Source organism: Centruroides vittatus, unplaced genomic scaffold, assembly GCF_030686945.1.
Source record: "Centruroides vittatus isolate TY-2023 unplaced genomic scaffold, ASM3068694v2 contig_1916, whole genome shotgun sequence".
Taxonomy (NCBI): domain Eukaryota; kingdom Metazoa; phylum Arthropoda; class Arachnida; order Scorpiones; family Buthidae; genus Centruroides; species Centruroides vittatus.
The window spans coordinates 490,564-511,866 of NW_027121179.1; the positions used below are offsets into that span (position 1 = coordinate 490,564).

Here is a 21,303-nt window from a genome sequence, read left to right on the forward strand (position 1 = left end):
TTTGTCCACTCCGAATGAATCCATTCTTACTAGATTCGTAGTTATTGTAGATCCACAATCTACTTAATTATTTAAAGATAAATTTTTCCACAATTTCTGTGGCTCTGTTTTAAGAACCACTTTATTATCCTTAATTAAAGTCACAATATTGAAACTGTGCTTATTGTAGTCCCTGTCAATGGCTACCTATTGAGATAGCAGTTAAACATCTTGTTTAAGTAAAAAAATCATAGAATATTCGGCTAAAATTTTAGTTTTATTTTATTATTTTGGACTATTGAATGAGTTTACGAAGCACATTTTATACGTAAAAGTCATTTCATGGCTTCAAATCACGGACGACCTCTCACTTGAGAAACGTTTTTAAACAGTGATATGCCTAATCTCGACATATATAATGGTTTAGTATTTCTATAATTAACAATACGCCTAATTTTAAAATATTTTTATCGTTTAACCAATTAAAAATGCAGATAAAACATAAGTACAGTAGAGCATCGATTATCTGACCCCCGATTAACCGACCGCGTACTAGTCGACAAATTCAAATGTCCGCTACAATATTTGTGATGTAGCGCTACAATATTTGGTTATGTCTTGGCTACTTTAATATTATTTTTGTTAAATTTTTGCATGTTTTAGCTGGCAGCACTGGCTCGACCATGATAGGGAGGCTAGTATTTAAACCAGGCCTAATACACTATACCAATAATGTATTTTTTTAATACTTTTTGGTTATCCGACTTTTCAGTTATCCGACCAACCCCAATCCCTAATTAAGTCGGATAATCGATGCTCTACTGTATTGTGATTGTATAGTAAGAGCGCGTCGCGACGAAACGCGATGACACGCGACGCGACAAGCGTTTTTCAGATAGAATCAAATAAAAAAAAATGGCAAAAATTCTCAATATACTATTAATATTTGATACTTTTAAGACAATACTTTCTTAATTAAAACAGAATTTGCATTTGGATAGTATCACGTGACTAGGTTTATTTATTTAACTTTGTCTCACGTGTAACGACGATAACAGCTTTAGCACGTTCTTCCTCCTGTTTCTTTTGATTTGGTTGTAAAACACATCGAAATTAATCAGTAAATTGTTGTAAAAAATACTTACATGATCCCAAATATTTAATAATTAGCACAAAACGCGCCAGAAATCGCAACATAAAAAGATGGTGTTATGTCAATGGAGTTCGTCACGTGGTTCGAAAAACAGTTTCTCTAAAAGAAAAAATGAAATAAATTTCTTGTTTAAAATGATAATAATAATATATTTAAAACGTAATTAATTAATTTAGTATTTAAAGGATTAAACGCACGTTTTTAAATAATTCAATTTAAGTAATCAATAAAACATTTTCTTTAAGACAATTTAAAAATAGTCAAATTTTAATCGTATTAATTAAATAATTGATATTATAATTATTGAGTTTTAATTAAACGTTGTAAATATTAAATAGTTTTTAATAAATAAATAAATTAAATAGAAATTTCCCGTTACCATAGCAACGTGAAGAAGCTTTTATAAAAATTTTCATTTAAAATCTGTCGTTTATATTATATTTTATTATTTAATCGGTTAAAATGTTTGATATTATAATAATACTATTAGAACGATTCATTTTAATTATAAAATTTTAAAATTAAAAAAGAAAAAAAATTAATTTAAGCTTCAATCTCTGGTTACTATAGCAACTATGGGACTTTTATAAAAATAATTATTTAAAAACATCTGTCAGTCATATTATATTTTATTAATTAATAGATTAAAACAAGTGTTATTATTATGTTTCGATTAAATAAATTAATGTTAATATAAAAATACTCGAATTTAATATTTAATATTTGACGATGTTAAAGAAGGGAGGAAAAAAAAACGGAATTACACGTACAAAAGTTAAATAAATTTATAAAAGTATGATTAAAAGAGTTTATTAAATTAAAACTTTGTGTAATGTTATGATAAATATTTATTTCGTTGAGGTGAAATTTCCGTTTGGTTCGTATCGGTTTCACGAATTGCAGACGTCTCCATGGCGAATAGGTCGATCGACCCTCGAATGACATTCGAGTCTTGTTATTTGAAAGGATAGGAGGCATAAACATTCCTTCCTGTTTGAAATATTACAGACTGTTGTTTACCATCCGAATACGGAGCAAATAAATTCAGATTAAAGTTGAAAAAACGTAGCAGGTGAGAGAAATCTCAGTTTATCTTTTAAAAAAACGCATTAAATAATATAATGAAATAAATATATAAATAAATATTTAATAATAATTTCTATATAAAAAATTTTCGTAATTTTTTAAAATTATTTTTAATGTAATAAACCCTATTCTAAAAATAAGACAGGAAAAACAATTTGAATAAAAAAATTTGAAAGTCATAGACATCGGAAATTAATTTTTAAAATACGTCATCATCTTAATTAACGGTCATTCTGAGTCTTTTTTTAAACACGTAAATAATTGTTTTAGTTTGATGATACATCGTTACTTTCAAATAAATCAATTATTTTTATCGATTTTATATATATATATATATATATATAATGTTTTTTTTCCTTTTATAAATTTAATTCACTTAACCATTTTCTCTAAACTGCAATTATATTCCTTCGTGAACTTTCGGCGCTTTATATAATTAATAAATTAAAAACTACAATTGTAGTCATTAAATAGAAATTATATCTACCCTGTAAGGTTTCTTCCTTGCTATTTTTATTGATAAGTTTCCATTCTGCGACTGTTCAAGCGTCCAATTAACACGATTGTTTTATATACATCTCCTGCGTCGCCGCTTCTCTATCAAAATTTACAGCCGCTGACATAATATACAGTCTCATACACGTATAAAGTAGTGGCTGCAACGTTTTTTCGACATAAAATATCAACGTCAACCCGCAGAAGAGCTTGGAAATATATCAATTGATCAGGCTTTATTTATTTTATACAGCGAAGTCTCGTGTTATTTTTAAGAAAATTTAAAGCGATACTTCGTTAAAAACACTATAATTAATCAAAGATAGATATAAATTATTATAAATTTATATTTTAATTCTCATAAACTTCGTATTTAGTTGTAAATTTACACGCTTATTTAATTAACATTAGTTTATTCAGCTGTTTGCGTACAATCAGTTAAGCTGTGAATAAAGAATTTTAATTTCAATTTTAAATTTTTGTTAAAGAATAAGCTGGATATGTATTTGGAAATCCATTTTTAATTTATAATTAAAGTTTAATTGTTCTTTAAAAAAAAACTCGAGAAATCGCTTGTAATGCTGTACTTTTTTCATCGACGAAATTGTTCTGAAGTGATTGTTCAACTAATTAACTATAGAAATTCGTGGTATTGTTGCCGTTTCACTTGATTTTTTACTGTTTTTTCTTTGGTAAAACAATTAAAACTTTCGTAAAGAACCTCGAACTGTTTGTTTTAACAGTTCTTAACTCATTCGATTTATTTTTTTCATTCTTGCGGTAGTTTTCTTGTTTATAGTTACGTAACTTGTAGTAAAAATAGATGTTTTAACATTACACAAAATATATACTGTATAAAATACATAAAAATATTTTAGTACTTCTCTTCGTCCTGTGACACTAAAAGGGTCTTTTTCCACACTACTATTGGTGTGGAAAAAAAAGGCCCGCAGTGGAATGCCGAGTGATAAGGAACGAGGCCCGACATATCTGTAACAGATTACCTGAAAAATTCCTAAGGTTGCTGTCCGGATTTGATCTCGGATTCCTCAGAATGGTAGGCTGAACGGTTATCCAGAAGTTCCAGAAATGATTTTTAAAAATTCATAAAATTGATATTTATTAAATTTATAATTATAGTTTATACTTAAGTATTCTTACATTCATTTATATTATATTCCCGGCTGTTATAAATAACGAGGGAAAGTATGGCGGTTAATCAAAAAAATGACCCCCCCCCCAGATTTTTACATTTTTGGACTCGGGGAACCTTGAAACGTCGAGAAATGCAAAAAAATTCGGGAGGGGGTAATTTCTATATGTATGGATTTTCGTGCGTGTGTGAGGGGAGGCACGATTTTGTTCACCATGTTTGAAGTTTAATAACTCCTGTGCTTTTTGTCGAAAATTTCAGAAATTTTGGAGGGAGGTTTGTGTGTTAGGGGGATTGATGCTATTAAAGTTTGGTGGTTAGAGATCGAGAGGGTGAGGAGATAAAGGGGGTCGTGTATATCTCCAGTTGGGACGGACTTAATGACGATTTTACTCGTTATTAGCATTTACAATTTATTAAAAGACCCATCTCTACCCACAAAATTAAGCTTTTTGTCATTTTATAATAGTTAAAACTATAAAAAGTCTCTTTTATACAAAATATCAGAACAGATGGCGTCATCCAATGTTGCCAATAAAGTTAAGCATCTTGCTGTGTTTGTTTTTTGAGGTTTTCTTACTATTCGAAGGCTGTTTCCTGTGCATTTTTAGAGGTTGTACTAAGCCCTAAGAAAGCGTAAACTCGCGAGACCCTTTATATATATATATATATATATATTTCAGGCATATAATAAGAAATCTTTACTTGATAGGGCCCTAACTAGCAGTGGATTTCGCGTACTGGACCAATACGAGTCTCGACTAGCATCTGTGCCTGTCAGAAGCCTTTAAAAGCGCAACACCCTAGGCGAAAGTATAGGTTCCCTGTGCGTAATGCTTCTATTTTTGTTTAATATGAACTTTTTTTCTGAAAGATATAATCCAAATTGAATTATCAGTTTTAAAACGTTGATATCAATGCCACATTCAGAAAAATGATTGAATGGATGGATGAAAAATCCATCTTTTAGATTGAAAAATAGAGTGTACGTGACTCTATATGATAAAATTATACTTTTACTTTATGACTTCTGAATTTATTTTAGGATCCATTTTAAAATTTATTAAATTAAGCGCCGGGATGGCACCATATGTGACAAGGCAACACTTGAGATATAACAAAACATAACATTTAATGGCGAAGATTCTTATTGCAAACAACAAGGGAGACATTTATAAGATTTTAAATTTTCATTCGCACTTAAAAATATTGTCAGAAATTTTAGAAAATTTTATGAGTTTTCTTCTGTGAGGGAAATTTTTGCTTCTTCTATGAAAGATTTAACTTATTCAGTAGATTGGATAGGATTGATATGGTAGGGTAACGCAACACATGGGCGATCTGCCAAGAAATGGGTGCATCTCGGAGAACTTCTATAGAAAACTGGCACCTATTTAGGTGTTAAGGATCCCTGATATATCCGAATTTCGAAAATTGGGGAAGTTTTATCTATATATACTTTTTCCAGATGAAATGTAGAAGTAATTAGAATTATAGACCACAGTCAAAGAAATTTATTACACATTTTTGCCTTAAGTGCTAGCCTATAATTACTTTCTCCTTCACCATTCTAGATTTTAACTCGAAGTTTTAATCTAATCTACAATTTAATCTAGAGAGTTTTTTCATTGGAGTAGGTACTCTCACGAAGTAAACAAATTACAGAGATAAGCATTAGTGAATATATTCAATTTAACAATATTTTACAACCTACTTAATGCTTCACTAATTGATTTGTAAGTAAGATTAAGTATATTTCAGCATACATTCTCAATCAAATTTCTACAATTTCTAAATTGACGTCTTCTAAATTTTCACTTTAAATCTCAACGTCTAGCATTGAGAGTTATTCCGAATATTTAGCATAATAGCTGGAATGTCCAGCATCTTGGAAAATGCTACCAAGTGGATTACAAGTGGCTGAGTGGATAAAACCAATGAACACTGGGTTTACGGTTTCGTGCCTGATCACGTGGAGTTTTCCGAGTTTTTCACGCGTGTAACACCTAAATAGATGCCAGATTCTCATTAAACCTCCTCCCGGGAGACACATCCCACTTGGTAGATCGTCTATGTGTTGCATTGCCGTATTCTATCATTCCAGTGACTTAGAATCTTAACTTTGAAGGAGGAAACAAGAATTTACGTTTATGATCATGAAGGTAACAACAACTGCTATATTTTGATTTAAAATATCATCGCGGATACACGAAAAATCATTTAAAATGCGTAGAAAACACGTGCCCAATTGTAAGGTTAGGTTTTTTTTTATGCCCAAAGTCAAAATGTCACCCTTATCGATTCTTTATTACGTAAGTGTGTTTTACATTACACTTATATTCTAGAAATAGAAACAATGATAATTTATTCAAAAACTAAAATTCTACAATTCGTTTAAAGAAAATCGCAGGAAAAAAGAGGAATAAATTCTATTTATTGGCGTTTTTCCAGCCTCTAAAAAAAAATCGATCATTAACGATTTCATTTCTAAGATATCATTTCTTACGTTTCTAGATTTAACTAACGGTCATATATTATAACAGTTAAAGAAAAACTTCATGTTTTTCTCTCCCCCTTCTTCGTCTTCTTCTTCTTCCCTCCCTTCTCCCTTCACTTATTTTTAGCAACAATATTTTTATCCCATGGACGTTTGATTGGTCTGGATCCACGATGACGTTAGGAGTAAATAGGAAGAAAATGGATCATACACATACCGACGAATCGCCAAAAGATTTGGTTTTTGAAAAGGTAAATAATTATAAACTTAATTATCTCTTCACGCTTACCATTACCTTAACTACTTTACAAGTAAGTACTGTACATACGCCCAGATGACATTTGCGACAGGTGGAAAGATTGACTTTTTCTAAGGGAATTTGTTGATTTTTGTGTTTATTTATCATTTTTTTTTTCCTCTGAACAAAATGTCAGATGGAAGCATTAATTCAAAAAATGCAGCATCCCGAAACTGGTGTACCCGTTCGTAGTAAGAGGCAGTTTCTGACATCCATACCGTGTGCCTTTCAAGGTGAGTTATTCTATTTAAATTATATGTATTATACAGTACTTATTTAATTTTTACAATTATATTTGTCGGTAGTTTAATTTGTTAATTGTATAAATAATTATTAATTAGTTGCGGTTTTGTAATGGTTAATTAATTGCAATTTGCTCGAAGACCGCTCATTGTAATTCCTTTTGTTGTTTAATGTTTTTGGCAGGATTTCATACAAAACTGATTTTTCTTTTCTGTCTGTGATAATTTTCTTGAGAAAAATCTCTTAAAAAGTTTTAAAGTTACTTTTTTTCGAAATAATTTTACAGATTTAAGATTTAATATAATGATAACATCAAAAACTCGCCCTACTTTTTATTATTCTCTGTGCTTATTTCTTCTGATATATTGTTATTTTTCTTACAATACAGAATGTAAATATAATGTAAATGTAAATATACTATACATAAATCAATTAAAATATGCGTAAAGTATGCTTCTAACACGCACTTTGTATGTTAGAAGCATACTTTACGGATAAAAAGACAAATTAATGAACTCTTTTCGTCCTGTGGGCGTTAAGACGGCCTTTTTTCGTATCTGTCGTGGGTTCGGTCGGACCCACGTGTGGCGTGACGAGGGATGAGGTCCGAAATATTCGGGACGAGGACCCACGAAAAATTCCTGGGGTATATCGACCGCCGGAATTCGATCGCAGGTCTCCAGAGCAGAGGGCTGATGCCTCCTTAACCGCTTTCGACCACCCCAACTTCTGGATCAAAATATATTAAAATATGTTTGACAGGTTGTTTAGAAAATTAATAAGTAATGAAACGGTTTAAATAATTAATGATAATATCTTTAATTATGTAAGAGAATTTTACATTTAATTTTCCAATACTCTAATAAATGTTGTCATATGCAAATTTCGTATCGCCGCGCTGTAAGGATTTTCAATGTTAATATTGTTACGATAAAGTTTCTTTATTAACAACCAAAGAAAGGAAAAATAAAACAAGAAGATCTCATTGTCATAAACTCTAATTTTTAATGTTTAACAATTAAATCGGGCAGAATAAAATAGATCAGAGATACGAACCCTGAATACTTTGCCAATTTCTTGTTTACAGTTTAGTTTATATTGCTTTTCTCAAGTTGTGTCTGTTGTCTGTCTGTCTCTATTTATCATGAAAGTGTTATTTTAGAATTGTTTTAATTTTGTTTTTCTCTGTACAATTTATTTCGTTCGTAGATACTATATATACAGTGCGTTATCATCGTTTCTTGCGTCGAATTGATTTCTTGATTTGGTTAATGTTACCTTAGGTAGCCAAGACGGCGGCTCGTCTCTAATTCCAGCAAGGAAACAGTAGGACGCACGTTCTAACCTAACCTAACCTATTCTAATAGTTTGGTTGCTAATAATTATGGTAATTTATTAGAATAGGTTAGGTTAGGATAGAACGTGCGTCCCACTGTTTCCTTGCTGAAATTAGAGACGAGCCGCCATCTTGGCTACCTAAGGTAACATTAACCCTTGATTTAACCGTAAAAAATTATTCTTTCTTCAACTAATACTAAATAGTTTAATCTCTCGGGAGTAGGTATTTAACATGAAACAAGCGTCTAAAGCATAATTCAAATGCCGCGGTTCGTTAATTTCCAGTATTGTGTCCATTGCGTATCGTGGATAAAATCACTCATTAATAATGTTACACAAGAGATTTATATCTTGCCACTTAAAATGCATAAATATAACTTTATAAAAATATTTTTAAACCTTGCTAAAGTTTATTTTGAACAATTAAGTGGCATTCCTTTTGAGTAAATCATTCGTTCTTGACGTGTCAATCATTAAAATAGATGAAACGGATGCCATAGAGTAGAAAACGGTGTCGTGTAGACATCGAAGAGGTCGCAGTTATTTAAAAGAGATACCGTCATCCGAAAGAAAAAAAATTCACTCACCGTTCTAGAATCGGGCTGATTAACTTCCATTGAAATCTAAAAATCGATCTATGACTCTCTGCTACTCCATAAAGTTGACAAATAGAAAAACGAGGCTAAAGCCTTTCAAGTGTTCTCTTCCTTCTCTAAGATATCTTTGGCATTTCTGCTTACTCGGAGAACTTTGATCTGTATTTAAGACTTCGATATCGATCCATATATAAAGTTTTCTTCTTGTGACGAGTTAACTTCCAATCTTCTCAATTGCAACTCGTTCTACACACGAGTGGCAAATTGCCATTCAATGGAACATTAAAAATAGATTATTCTGATACAAGACAATGTATACGAGATAAGATATAAAAACTATATTAAAAAAATATCCTTAAAAATAGTATTATTGTATCGAGTTTTGAATCCATTCGAGACTCATTAAATAAAGTAGAGGGTGGAGCACTCTCAAGAAAGGTTACAAATGACTCTACTGTGATTTATACATCAGAAATTCATTAATATAAATTTATATAATGCACATACATGCATCCTTTATTGACGTGACAGAAGCTTATATACATGCCAAAGAATAATATCTTGAGAGAATATGCTTAAGAACCATTGAAAGAAACACAAAATATTGGATATTGCGAATATATTTTCAGTATCCATTCTTGATTTATGTAGTTAAAACAAGAATGTAAATACTAATTGCGTGGCATATTAATATATTCACGATAAAAAGCCAGATGTTGATGGTTGATTAAGGGAGCGTGGCGTATAATAACGTTTCGTGATGCTGTCGACTGGTAAATTTATAACCATCAACAAGTTACGACGTTGACGTAAGTTGTGTGCTGTATTTTTAAAACGATTTCCTCTGCTAAATCTATTTAGAACGGGTTATTTTTTTTATAACTCAATTTAATGTAGAAACTTAATGCATTCCGCATTTTATATTCGTGATGAAATTACACGTGTCGGCGCCGTTACGGCTAAAAGTAACATCTAAAATAGGTCCTGATTGACGACTTTCGCTTTAAATCTACGTGTTTATGCTCTTTTGGTGTCAAAAACATTCGCTTTTCATCGATCCGAAAGGATTCCGTTGCCATGACGACTTTCCAACGTTGACAAGATGAACTATAAACTTAAAGTTTCCTTCGCAAATTGTCTTGTTTCTACTTAATAGAACCCGTGGGATAGTTTCTTTTCCATTTATTATCAGTATAATAACTCTTTTATATCCGAACAATAAGAAGAAGAAAAATTCGAATGAATTTATTTCACTATCAGATAAGGATTGCTTGTTGTAAAGAACTCGTTTTGACGATTTAAAAAGGAATTTTTCAAATCATAAAATAGAATTCAAATGTAGAAAACATGGATTTAGAATACAAAAGCCTCCAAGAAAATATATTTCTTCATTTTTTTTTTACTCTAATGATAAAAACATCCGTCTACACGTGCTTCAAATTCTTATCACTTTTTTAAAGATGAATTTTTTCAGGAGTGTTTTTTAAAATTCTTTTCAAAATTAATAGCGTTTTTATCGTGTTAATTCTTTCTATAATTATTATTTATAACTTATTTTATTCGTAACGACAGCCGCAAGAGTCAAACTATGAAATAATTACACTTTCTTTGCCTACGTCATCTGTCCAAATGCACCATCGACCGACAAAGACGATCATCAAAGTCGTTAAAAAAATTTTATTTAATTAATTAGGCAGTTAAAAAATACTCAGATGATGCTATTAAGAACTCGATACAACAAAATTTATTTTGTTTAATGAAGTCTCTTGGGGGGGGAATGGAAAGAAAATGGAGATATTCCATGAGGAATTTTGACGAGGCATCTAACAAAAATCTGAGATCAATATCTAATGGATTTTGTTTTTAAACGATTTTAAACTTTTTAAAAAGAAAATGTCGAATTTCTAGAGATTGAAAAATTGATTTTGGTAGTTACACGATATGAAAATGATACTTTTCTTCTCTTCTTCCTCCCTCTTTACGTCCTTTTTTTCTGATTTGGCCAGAGAGCCAAATGATGAGGAAGGGGTCTGCATCATATTACCCACGAGAAATTGCTGAAGATTTAATTCGAATTCGATCTGGATCCCTTAGAGTAGCATGTGCACATCTGAAATATCTTGCTCGTTCAACTATCCATTTTTGATATATCAATAGTAGTGCTATAATATATCAAATCGAAATTGATATACGTTTATGTATTCCAGATTTTAGAATATCGATATATCGAAGGAATCTAGATATCAACCCCGACATCGAAATGAAAATTTTGGTTTCGCACGGTACACCTAATCAATAGTATTGGTCACCAATAATTGTTAGGTCAATGGGTTCTTAAGCAAGTTCTAAGCTAGTGGAAAATGAATGGTAAAGATACGTAATCAGAAAAGTACCATATCTGCAACTATTTTTTATCATCATCATTAAGGCACTTGATGGATAGCAACTAGCGAAGGTGACAATTCATTAGAAACATTTTATTCGGTCATTTTTATAATAAAAGTGACCTTTTATTCATTTTTGCTGTTTATATTATCATCTAATACTATTGTTTTCTGATACAGACATTGTACAAATCATTTGTTTTATTTACAAAGTTATATTACAAAATTCATGAGAATGCTAAAAAAAAGTATAATGATGCTCAAGATTTCCATAATTAAATTAAGTTGTTCAACGACCTCTCTTGGAAACAATGTTTTCAGAAATGTGCGTTTCAACCTGTAAATCGCAGTCTGTAGAGAGGACGTAAACTATCTCGCTTGCTAATACCAAGGTATTTAATATGCCATCAGGGTTCATTAACTTTTAAAAAGGTAGAAAAACTCATATTTTGCGAGAGTACTCGCGTATTATCAAATTATAATATTCTTGGAAAGAATAGATGAAATATTTATTTCGTGACATCTCCTCATCAACCTGAACACTCGCGTGCGATCAATTAAAATTGCATGAGCTTAGATTATAATTTCAAATATTCGAAATTAATTATTATAATGAATTTTATACTTCCAAATGAACTAAAAATATGCGAAATATGAAATACGAGTAAGCCCTGGCCAACAGGATTCCTTTAATCCGGGTACCATTCATCGGTTGCTGGGTGAATTAAACCAATGAACACCGGTAGTCCCGGGTTCGGGCCTGATTACGGTGTGGTCACAAACTTTTTTGAGTTTTCTTCACCTGTCTAACACATAAGTTGAATCTAGTTTCGTATAGACTGTCCATTCGGGAGAGCAGACTGCCCTAGTGTTGCATTGCCTTATTCCATCAATTTAATTTGATTTCAGTTGCCCGAACTCAGGATGGACTCGAAATTCAGTATTTTACATAAAAGAACATACCACAAAATTGATATAAATTTTGATAATTGTAAACATATGTTTTTCTATCTTTTTAATTGATTTTATTTTTACCAAGCGCTACTTTACTTGTACCAGGCTGAATGTTTTGTTACTTTAATTTAAAACAAAAAAAAAAAAAAAATCTGGAAAATGTTATTTCGGTTAAGGGAAATATTTTGTAAAATATTTTACTTGTGTGAAGTTTCAGGAAGTTTTATTTGAAAACTTAGCATATTTGGATAATGGCCTGTCACGTTGGTTTCCGGATGTCGGACAAGAATGAGTGATGTTTCCCTAGTTGATTAATATACTTGTAAATATGAAAGCGGAGAGATAAAGCAGGAAAGGAATTTATGGTTTATTTTTACGAATTTAACGGTATTTAAAACTATTTTTAGATCTAGTTTTGTTCCGGAATTATGCTAATTACATCAGATGTTATGATGTATGTGATGATAAGATTTTTATTGAAAGAAAATACAGTTGATTTGAGATATTTTTGAGGACTTTTAAAGGATTAAAGTTATGATCCTGGTGGTTACAAACGATTGTTTCATATGAAAACTGTATAAATTGTAGCAATTTTAGATAAATTAATAATGTAATGAAGCTTTACATGATATACTGTAAGTGCATGACGGCCGGATGGCCGAGCAGTAAAGGTGGCAGCTTACTTCTCTGGGGACCTGGGATAGAATCCGGATGGGTCGAAAAATCCCAGGAATTTTTCGGGGGTGGTCCGGATATGTCGTGATCCGTCCCTCAACAGTTGGCCAGCCCTCAATGAGGTGGCCGAATCTTAAAAAAAAGGCTCTCTTAGTGACATAGGGCGGAGAGTTACAGTATTTTTTGGAAAATTTAGCTGATATACCGTAGATTTTCTATTGCTTTCTCTGCTGTTATATATACATAACAAGGGGAAGTATTTGGATCGTGTCAAATTTGACCCTCCGTTTTTCTTTCGCAATTCTTTGCGTTTTGAGACGTCCTGAACCCAAAGAAGTGAAAACACGAAAAAATCCGTGTGTTGGCGTCGATTCGTTTAATATCTCAAGATGGGGTAAATATTAAGAAACCAAATTCGGTATGGTAGCTTGTATATAATGGGCATTGATACTATTAGATTTTGATGGTTAAAGGTAGAAGGGGCCCCACCAATGGCCAAGCGGTCCCATTCCCTGAACGATGGGAGTTCGGTCGTGGGTTCGCGCCTCACTGACCACGTGGAGTTTTCAGGATTTTCTCCACATAGGAGCCAGTTACCTTTAAAATGATCTCCCAGAAGATAGATTGCCTTTAGGTAAATTGCCCAAATGTTGCGTTGCCGTACCCTAACAAAACAAACAATAAAGGTAGAAGGGGTTCATGTGTCGTATTTCGAAAGGGATCGGATCACAGATATTACTCATTACTAGCATTTACAATTTTTTACGAAATTTGTCTGTACCCTCAAAATTATGCGTTTTGCCATTTTATAATAATTAATGATATAAAAAGTTTTTGTGATAAAATCTCTTAATAGATGGCGCCACACACATTTATTTATTAATAGTATGATCTACTACATAAAGCTGAAAAAATGGGCAGTCTCTTTCTTTCTGTCACGGTATGCCAAAAACGGCAACTAGGGGCGCCCCTAGCAATTTTTTAAATTAATTTAAATTAACAATATAAATTTTTTTAATATTTATTTTATATTTTTACAGTGTAATACTCAGTATATTTTTATTTTTATTTGTAATTTAGTATGCCCCGATGCCTGCGTCGGGCGTTTCGACTTATTATTATAAAAGTCATTTTTGATATAAAATTTCTTAACAGCCGGGAAAGTTACGCAACTCATTGCTGGAATTTTTTTCATTTCGAATTATAAATAAAGGTTTTAAACTAGTTATAACCTTTCTAGTACACTAAATGCTAAGAAAATCTCATGCTTAAAACATAAACCTAAAATTAAATCGAACCTGGACTCTTCAGATCTGGTTTGGATTGATGGGATACGGCAACGTAACACAGGAGCGATCTGTCAAAGGGGATGCCTCCCTGGAGGACTTTCACGAGAAACTGGTCCATTTAGGTGATACAAACAATGAAGAAAACCCGGAAAACTCCAAGTGGCCAGCCCGTTGGTCGCAAGTTTGTACCTAATCAACGGGCTTTGGTTCAGCGGTTTTATCCACTCGGCCATTGTCGGGCCTTATAATAAAGTCCAGCAACATGATACAGCTACATAAATTTTGAAATAAGCGTAAATTATCTATTTTTATCTGAAGAAATCTCTTAAATAAAAGATGCAACGTCTAAGTAATTTAATTGTGTTTTGCTTAATATCAAAATCCTGGTGCCACACCCATTCTAAATAGTTAAGTTTAAACGAAATTTCCCGGCAATAAATTGCGAATTGATATTCGTAATAATGAATATTTAAATTATTAATCACGTAAGTAGTGATGGGATACATTATAAACGTCATTAGAAATGTTTAATTGAACATCCATCACAGACTTGCACCTAAATGAACCCATTAATTATTCAGACGTATACATAAAGTCGTATTAAAATCAAATTACAAATTATAATTCGTGTTTAATTACTACGTGTTAACTACAATTTAAATAATTGAAACTTTAATAATAATAACTTCGAAAGATAAATTATACGATATTTAATCCTGTAGCAATTTGGTAATTCGATTTTAATCTTTGTGACTTTCAGGCTATGATCTGGTGGAATGGTTGGTTGACAATTTGGATCTTGATGATATGGGTAAGACATAAAAATTTTCTTAATTAAGTTTAAATATTTAATTACTTATTTTAAAACTTTAATTTTAATTATTTTAAACAGAAGCTCTTCATTTGGCCAACCAACTATGCTTTTATGGTTACTTTTTCCCCGTAAATGACACAAAATCGTTTATTGTGAAAGACGATGGAACTTTTTATAGATTTCAGGTGACGTTCCTTTTATTGAGATTGTTTTTAATTAACTGTATTATTTATTTCGTAATTAATCTCTTTTGCTTATAGACACCATACTTTTGGCCTTCCCATCATCGGCCAAATAATACAGATTATGGTATGTAATAACATTAGAATTATACATACTGTATATGTTCATATAATATAGTTGATTTGTTTTACTTAACAAATATGATGCTGGATAACACTTACATGGGGATAATGGTCGAGCGGTACCACTCGAGGGATCCGGGATAAAATCCGGACGGGTCGAAAAACCCAAGGAAATTTTGTGCTGGTCGTCAGGATATGTCTGATCCCGTCTCTCACCATTCGGCCGCTGCACTGTGGGCCTGCCCCAATTCTACTGATTAACGTGAGGATCAGAGCTTGAATATGATTCAGGCATTAAAATTTATCATTACTAGAATCAGTAAGAAATGTCATTCCTTATCCATTGCCTATGTTGTGAAGCCCCATAATGATGAAATGCGGCAGGTAAATCTTAATGGGCCATGCAAATATTCCGTACAAAGATCTTTGAACATTTCATCTGGAACTATGTTCATAATGTATGTAATATACCGACATTACATACATTATAAACAATGTTGACATATGATATAACGGACTAATAGGGTAATGTGATTGTTCGCTGTATCCAAAGATGTCATAGACAATTATAAAACAAACTTTCTACAAGATACGATAAAAGATAAATATCCTAAATTGTGGTAAATAGAAGAACGACAACTATCGCGCTTCCATGCAGGGGTATAAACAATAACTTTCGACGATTTGCCTAGTGAATATTCCTCAAACTCGGTGGAAATGTGATTTTCTCAAATATTAGGCGCAATATCTGGTAGAACGGATTTAATACAGCTTTAATACATCTGAAGCAAACCTATGAATAACCTGTCTCATTAGTTTGCTTATCCAGCTGCACTAAAGCCAGTTTACCAGACAATGTGCCTATTGTATTCTAATCCAATTGTCCTGGAACAAGCGAGTTTGGTCCGTTGTTACCGAAATCTGTTACATTGGAGTTTGTATAAGACTTATGGCAAGGGTCGGCAACCTTGACGGCCGGATGGCCGAGCGGTCAAGGTGGCAGCCTACCGCTCTGGGGGACCTGGGATCGAATCCGAACGGGTCGAATAATCCCTAGGAATTTTTCGGGGGGTGGTCCGTTCGGATATGTCGGGCCCCGTCCCTCACCACCCGGTCGCCCATTGTGGGCCTGGCCGAACCCATAATGGGCCTTCTAAAAGAGGCCCTCTTAGTGCCCACAGGGTGGAAAGAGTTAAAAAAAGGGCTCGGCAACCATTTTTTACTAAGGGCGCAATAAAAATTTTAAAAACCATCGAGGGCGCGTAATTTAATTTTTGAAAAGAATCACAATGCTGGAAGCTAAAATATTGAGAATCGCTCTCTTCTATGTGTTTCTTCCCTGTAAAAAATAGAAGAGGGCCCATATATTCTGAAAAAAGTCCTCTTAGTGCGCTCAAAGCAGAAAGGATAACCTTCCTCCTTGTGAGTACTTTCAGGCCAGTTGGGCGGGCGGTGGTGAAGGATTAGGCCTTAAGGTATTTCGATCGCTGGATTCGTCCTGGATTCCCCACAGATAGGCTGTCCGTCATGCCTTCTACATGCTTACTAAATCACATTAATAAAATTCAGTAATACTGTAATTACACGAAGAAACTTAGGCGTCATACATTGACGAGATCGCTTAAACGAATATTTCTTTTTCAGCTATATATTTAGTGAAGAAATCACTTCGAAGTAAACAGAAAAATTCCCTGGAGGACTACGAACAGGTTAACTTTTCACTCGCATAGTCTAATTGATTATAATTGTTAAAGTAAATAGAATAATTTTCATTAGGAATCTTTGGCTCAACTGAAAAAGTTCTTGTGCCACAAATGGGATTTCATTTGCAAACAAGCGGAAGAGCAGCTGAAGTAAATTAATAATTTAAATTAATTAGTTTCGATGTGGAAGAAGATTTAAAAACATTTTTATTTTCAGTTTAACTAAAGAAAGAAGGAAAGCCGATAAAATCATTATGGAAAGTCAAGAGAAAGCTTACTGGAGGGTTCATCGTCCTCCTGTGAGTATGGCATTTCCACTTTTTGATCGATTCTCAAAAAAGTAGAATAACATTAAATTTTTAGTCATGTGTTCAAATTACACCAATCAATGTAGATTTTTCAAGAAAAAGTTAATGGAATTTCCTTTATTCTAACATTTTTAATTCACCTAGCAGAAATTTAATACGTTTTTGCTGATGCAAACAACTTTCGGGTAATGTTTAATGTATATTATTTTGAATTTTTCTTTACGGCTTAGCCCGGTCACGTGTCGTGTATGGATCGTTGTCCAATTCCTAATAAGAGAACGAGAAAAAGGAAATCTTTAGAAGATTTAATTTCAAAGGTAAAAATTTTATGATATGAACACAAGGTGAGGTGAAAGGGTACAATAATTATTATGGATTTACAGTTGAAGCATGTTCCTAGAACAAGAGTTAAGGTTTCTCAGGCAATTGAGAGGCGAGTACTTTGTATAATTTTTTTTGTTTTTTAAATTAAGTTAATTTTACATTAATGTTAGATGATTTTTCCTTGCTTCTCAGCCTTTTCAATCGATGGCAGCAGTATGCCGAACACGATCCTTTTTTCTCTAGCGGTCAGATAAACAATCCGTGGATAATGGACGATCCGAATTTCTGGAAGTTAAATGCCAGTTTGTAAGTTTAATAGATCATTTTTGACAGATTTATAATTATTATTATTATCTGAGTCTTAGTTTTGCTCAGGGTAGAGATCCCATTGGAGAAAAGAATCCGTCGATGGGCCATTTCACTTCGAGAATTGTTAAGTGATCCCACAGGAGTTCGGCAGTTTGAAAACTATTTGAGAAAAGAGTACAGCCACGAAAATATTGTATTTTGGAAGGAAGTACAAGCTCTGAAGAGAGGTTCTCAGAGAAACATGAAAGAAAAGGTGCAACGAATTTACAAGTAAGTGCTTTGATTGATTTTAATGACGGCCGGATGGCCGAGGCTGGGCAGCCCCAGGATCGAATCTGGACAGTCGAAAAATTCCAGGAATTTTTCAAAGGGTGGTCCGTCTGGATATGTCGGGCCTCGCCACCCGGCCATCCCATTGTGGGCCTGGCCGAACCCATAATATGCTTGCTAAAAAAAAGCCCTCTTAATGTCCACGGAGCGGAGAAGTTGAAAATTTAAAAGAAAATTTATTTTTATGGATATATATATATATATACAATACTGAGTGTACTTTCTTCTACAGCGAATTTATTGCGCCCAACTCACCAATGGAAGTAAATTTAGATAGTAAAACTCACGAAACAATAATTGAAACTATGAAGAATCCGACACGATACACATTCGATTCTGCACAAGAACACGTCTTTGCCCTAATGGAAAAAGACACTTATCCAAGATTTCTTCGTTCAGACGATTATAAAAATCTTCTCCACACGGCGCGGCAGACATCACACAAGAAGCGCCTCTTCATTTTTGGCTCCATAACTAGAAAAAAGGGTTCTCCGGATACTACACCAACAACAAAACGCAGGTCTAACGCTGCTCAAATTTCTGGGAGTTCTGTTGATTTAACTCATATGTCAAGGGCTCTAGAGACTGAAGGGTGGCCCTTTTCCGGTCGGCATTCCCACAGTACCAGTGACTTACACGATCTTGATCTCCCTTCCGATAAGATGACGTCGAGTAGGTGAGTATTTCTTGTTTATGTGACGTTCCCTTTAAGTTCTCATAAATTCTGATTTTTCAGATTATCGTCTCCTTCAGGATCCCGTGAATTGTTAACAGATCCTGCTGCTCATTCCACTCTTCAAGTACCTAGCGTGGGCCATAAGAGTAGTGAAGACAGCGGGTCTGAAGACGACAGTCAAAATTTAACTTTGCCTGTTCCATCTGTCGCATCTGTTGGTAGCCCACTTGCATCTCCAGATTCACAAGCTTAAATGCCATCATGAAATCACGGGATGGGACCTAATTTTTTTTAGGTTGAAACATTCATTTATTTAATATTTAAAACGTCTTTTCTTTTTCCTCTAAAACAATTATCATTTAGAACCAAAAAACTCAAACGATTTTAGTAAGAATTTATTTTTATATTTAATTCGTGTATTAAATTTAAATAAATTTTTAAAGTTTTCACGTCACATACGTTCTTTGTTAATGGAAACGGAAACTCCAATTGCTCCCGTCCCAAAAATTAGGCCAAGTGGAAGAATTTCTCTCTTAAATCATTGGTCTACAACGAACCACCGTATAAACGATGGCCAATTTAACTGTAGGTTAATTAAACTGTCGTTTTATTTAGATAGATCTAAAACTAGGCTTTGTCGAAGCCTTAGCTGTGATATATATAGTTAATTTTAATGGTGCTGAACATATATTGTACTTAATTTCGTTCCATTGCTACCATAGTTAATTATCATTAAGAAAATTGTATACAGATGTGTACATATAAAAAAAAATTGTAGTATTTTATTTTTTGATATTTTTTATTGTTTTATTGTGGTGTGTATTCGATGTTGTATATTATTAGATCGTCATATATCTTTGTAGATCATATACATATACTGAGCAATAAAGTTAATGGATAGCTTGTTTTAGTCTGAATTATTTAAGAAAACACCGAATCGAACACTGGTTTATTAACCTTTTTTACCCCATCTACTGCAGGGCATCAGGGAGTAGACATGACTGGATTGGTGATATAAGGCAATGTAACGCATGGACGACTTGCCAAGGAGATACATTCCGCAGGAAACTGGACCCTATCTAGATATTAGACACTTGAAAAAAACATGAAAAATTCCACAAGATCAGGTGCGAACGCGCGACCAAGTAGTTGGTTTTGTCTACTCGGTTGTTAGTAGGCGAGTAGATACGAGCTCACCTCCTTTGAAAGTATAAAAATGTACGAATAAAATAATTTTTCACCATTTTATATAGATGATGAAATTTTGAAGTGTAAATGATCCTGCCCATTAATGGAGTGGATAAAAGCACAACACTTGTCACGGATTCGCGTCTAACCGACGATTAGTGTGAAGTTTTCTTCGTGTCTAAAATACCTAAATATAGCTCAATTTCCCTTAAACACTTCAGCAATCTGCCAAGGGCAGATTGCTGAAGTGTTTAAGGGAATTTAACTTTTATGGAACACACACAACACTTATTATCAACACTTATTAATGGAATAAGGCACAACACACAACACTTGAGCAATCTGCCAACGGCAGATTGCTCAAGTGTTATGTGTGTTGCCTTATTCCATTAATTTAAATCAGCACCCCTTCTACGTTGTTTTCCAGTACGATATTAATCAAATCTTCGAAGCCTTTTTCCGTTTAAGATGATTTAATATGCAAATCTACAGTTAAAATGACAAAAATAACATTTTTAGTATATGAGTAGTCAACAGATAATTAGAATTTGTTTAAATTTTTTAAAAAAAAGTAAAAATTCGATAACCAATCCGCATCGTGTAGTCGGAGCCATGTTAAAGAATCATCGCGAATAGTTCGATTTATTAATATTCAGTAAATTTAAACTATATTACATTAAAATTGCTTTATTTATTTAATTTTAGTAAAAATTTCGATAGTTTTATTATAAAAAAGTAAAATATTTATCAGCATTAATCTGAAATCTAAATTCATTAGCGACATATAAAAGAAATATGGCGGATAAATGACGGTTGTGACCGGAACATTCATTTTAATACGTTTTTAAACAAAAAATGAAAATGAAGAAAACGTCAAAACAAATATACATTTTAGTAAATTTAAAATTTATAAACACAAAAATTCGATATTTCGATTACAAATTTCTGAAAAGTTAATTACAAAATCGAAATATTGAGTAATACAGTATAATCACCACTTGAATTGTTCGGCTTTGAAATTATATGATTAAACTCTTATTAACTTACATAACAGCAGAAAACAAACTCGTTTATTCAATATTATACATATTTACGACTTTAGTAATAATACTTCAACGTTCAAATACAATACGGGTAGCCCAAAAGTCAGAATTAAATAATGTTTTCTTAAAAAAGATAGTTATACGTTAGACATGTCTTCATAAG

General features: G+C 32.7%; 1 protein-coding gene across 1 annotated transcript; it reads left to right on the forward strand.

Moving 5' to 3' along the window:
- The first annotated feature begins 1,995 nt into the window (after positions 1-1,995).
- Positions 1,996-19,812, forward strand: LOC136970318 (regulator of G-protein signaling 7-like). The gene is made up of 15 exons (XM_067264744.1): positions 1,996-2,204; positions 6,491-6,614; positions 6,798-6,894; positions 14,901-14,951; positions 15,033-15,139; positions 15,215-15,263; positions 16,904-16,968; positions 17,036-17,112; positions 17,180-17,261; positions 17,501-17,587; positions 17,654-17,703; positions 17,787-17,900; positions 17,970-18,173; positions 18,466-18,909; positions 18,970-19,812. Exons 2-15 carry the CDS (start codon positions 6,537-6,539, stop codon positions 19,160-19,162), a joined length of 1,698 nt encoding a protein of 565 aa, XP_067120845.1. The 5' UTR covers positions 1,996-2,204; positions 6,491-6,536; the 3' UTR covers positions 19,163-19,812.
- The last annotated feature ends 1,491 nt before the right edge of the window (positions 19,813-21,303 follow it).